Genomic DNA, 1,364 nt, shown 5'->3' with positions numbered 1-1,364 from the left:
TGATGAGTTTGAGTATAGTTTGGTGAGTTTTTTTTCTATTTTTTATTTTTTTTTAAACTTGCATATAGTACCTATGATCGTATTTATAAATGGTCAATTATTTGAAAAATGAAGGGAACATAAATTAAAAATCAATGCAAAGCACTTATCATTCATCAGCATTATTGAAACACCAAAAGTAAACTTACAAATGAAAAATGCTAGATGACCAACACTTTTGTTTTCCCCTTACATTTGAACCAAGAGTAGCTAACTTTCTATCCTTTATCACTAAAAATGTTGGCTCTCTAGCATTCCCCAAATTTTAGTAAACTTACCAGCAAGCCACACAATTAACACCAACAAACACACTCTCACACATAAGAAGGAGGGATGAAAACGCTATTTTATAGGATATTTAATTAAGAGACACACAAAGAGCTAATTAACACTATAATTAGAGTACAGATCATAGATTTACGCTACATTAACATGGGATCAACATTTTGAGGCAAGAATTTAGGTGAATCTCCATCGTCCATCAAGCATGGACTAATCCTAAACATGAGAATGCAAAACTCCATTTGGTTTAGGGCACCATCTCCATCCAAATCACCTTCCATTAACATGCACAACAGCTCATCATCCCTCACCTCCAAACCTAGTAAGCAACAATTCATCTTCAAGCTCTCAAACGTGATCAACCCCTTGTTCGCGTCCATAAGCAGACTGAATCCATTGCAGAGCTCGCCGATGAAGCCTTCTGCGCCGAGGCTCGAGATCATGTATGGAAAGTAGTCCTCAAAGTCCATACCATGGTCTAATTCCATGATAGAACTGTCGGCAAAACTTTAAGTAAGAAGCTAAGGGGCTTATTATGACAATAATAGTGAATAGTAGAGACTGAAGGGGAATATTATTTTGTAGCTTGTGATAGAAGGGATGATGGATATTGTGTATATATATGGCTAAGTTACATAAATAGACAAGAAAACAGGAGTAATAATAAAAAGAATAAGGGAAAGTATGAGGAGCCAATAAAATATTTATACAATGTGTACAATGGAGGTTTATGGAGTATTAGAGATATAATTATTAGTGTTACATTTTTCCATCAGCTGAAGCTTTTGGGATGAGTGGTATTATGACATGGTATTAAAGCATTATATTCGAAAGGTTAAGAGTTCAATCCTTGGTGAACCCAAAAATTAAATTAATTTTTCGAGAAGATGTTTATTATCCCTTGTACTCGGATGGTTATTCTAAATAGTATAGGGATGTTCATTTCATAACTCAATAACCATTGTACAAATAGTCCATTGTCTCCCTAGCGGGATCCAAAGAATAATAGAGAAAATGAGAATTTAGTACAGGTACATTATCCA

The 1,364-nt window shown here is 34.5% G+C and overlaps 1 protein-coding gene across 1 annotated transcript; it reads right to left on the bottom strand.

The window, feature by feature from the left end:
• Positions 1-461: 461 nt before the first annotated feature.
• On the bottom strand, positions 462-809 carry LOC112707331 (calcium-binding protein KRP1-like). The gene has a single exon (XM_025759017.2). It carries the CDS (start codon positions 807-809, stop codon positions 462-464), a length of 348 nt encoding a protein of 115 aa, XP_025614802.1.
• Between the last annotated feature and the right edge of the window lie 555 nt (positions 810-1,364).

The sequence above is a fragment of the Arachis hypogaea genome, chromosome 8 (assembly GCF_003086295.3).
Source record: "Arachis hypogaea cultivar Tifrunner chromosome 8, arahy.Tifrunner.gnm2.J5K5, whole genome shotgun sequence".
NCBI lineage: Eukaryota > Viridiplantae > Streptophyta > Magnoliopsida > Fabales > Fabaceae > Arachis > Arachis hypogaea.
This window is presented reverse-complemented; position numbering and strand designations above follow the sequence as displayed.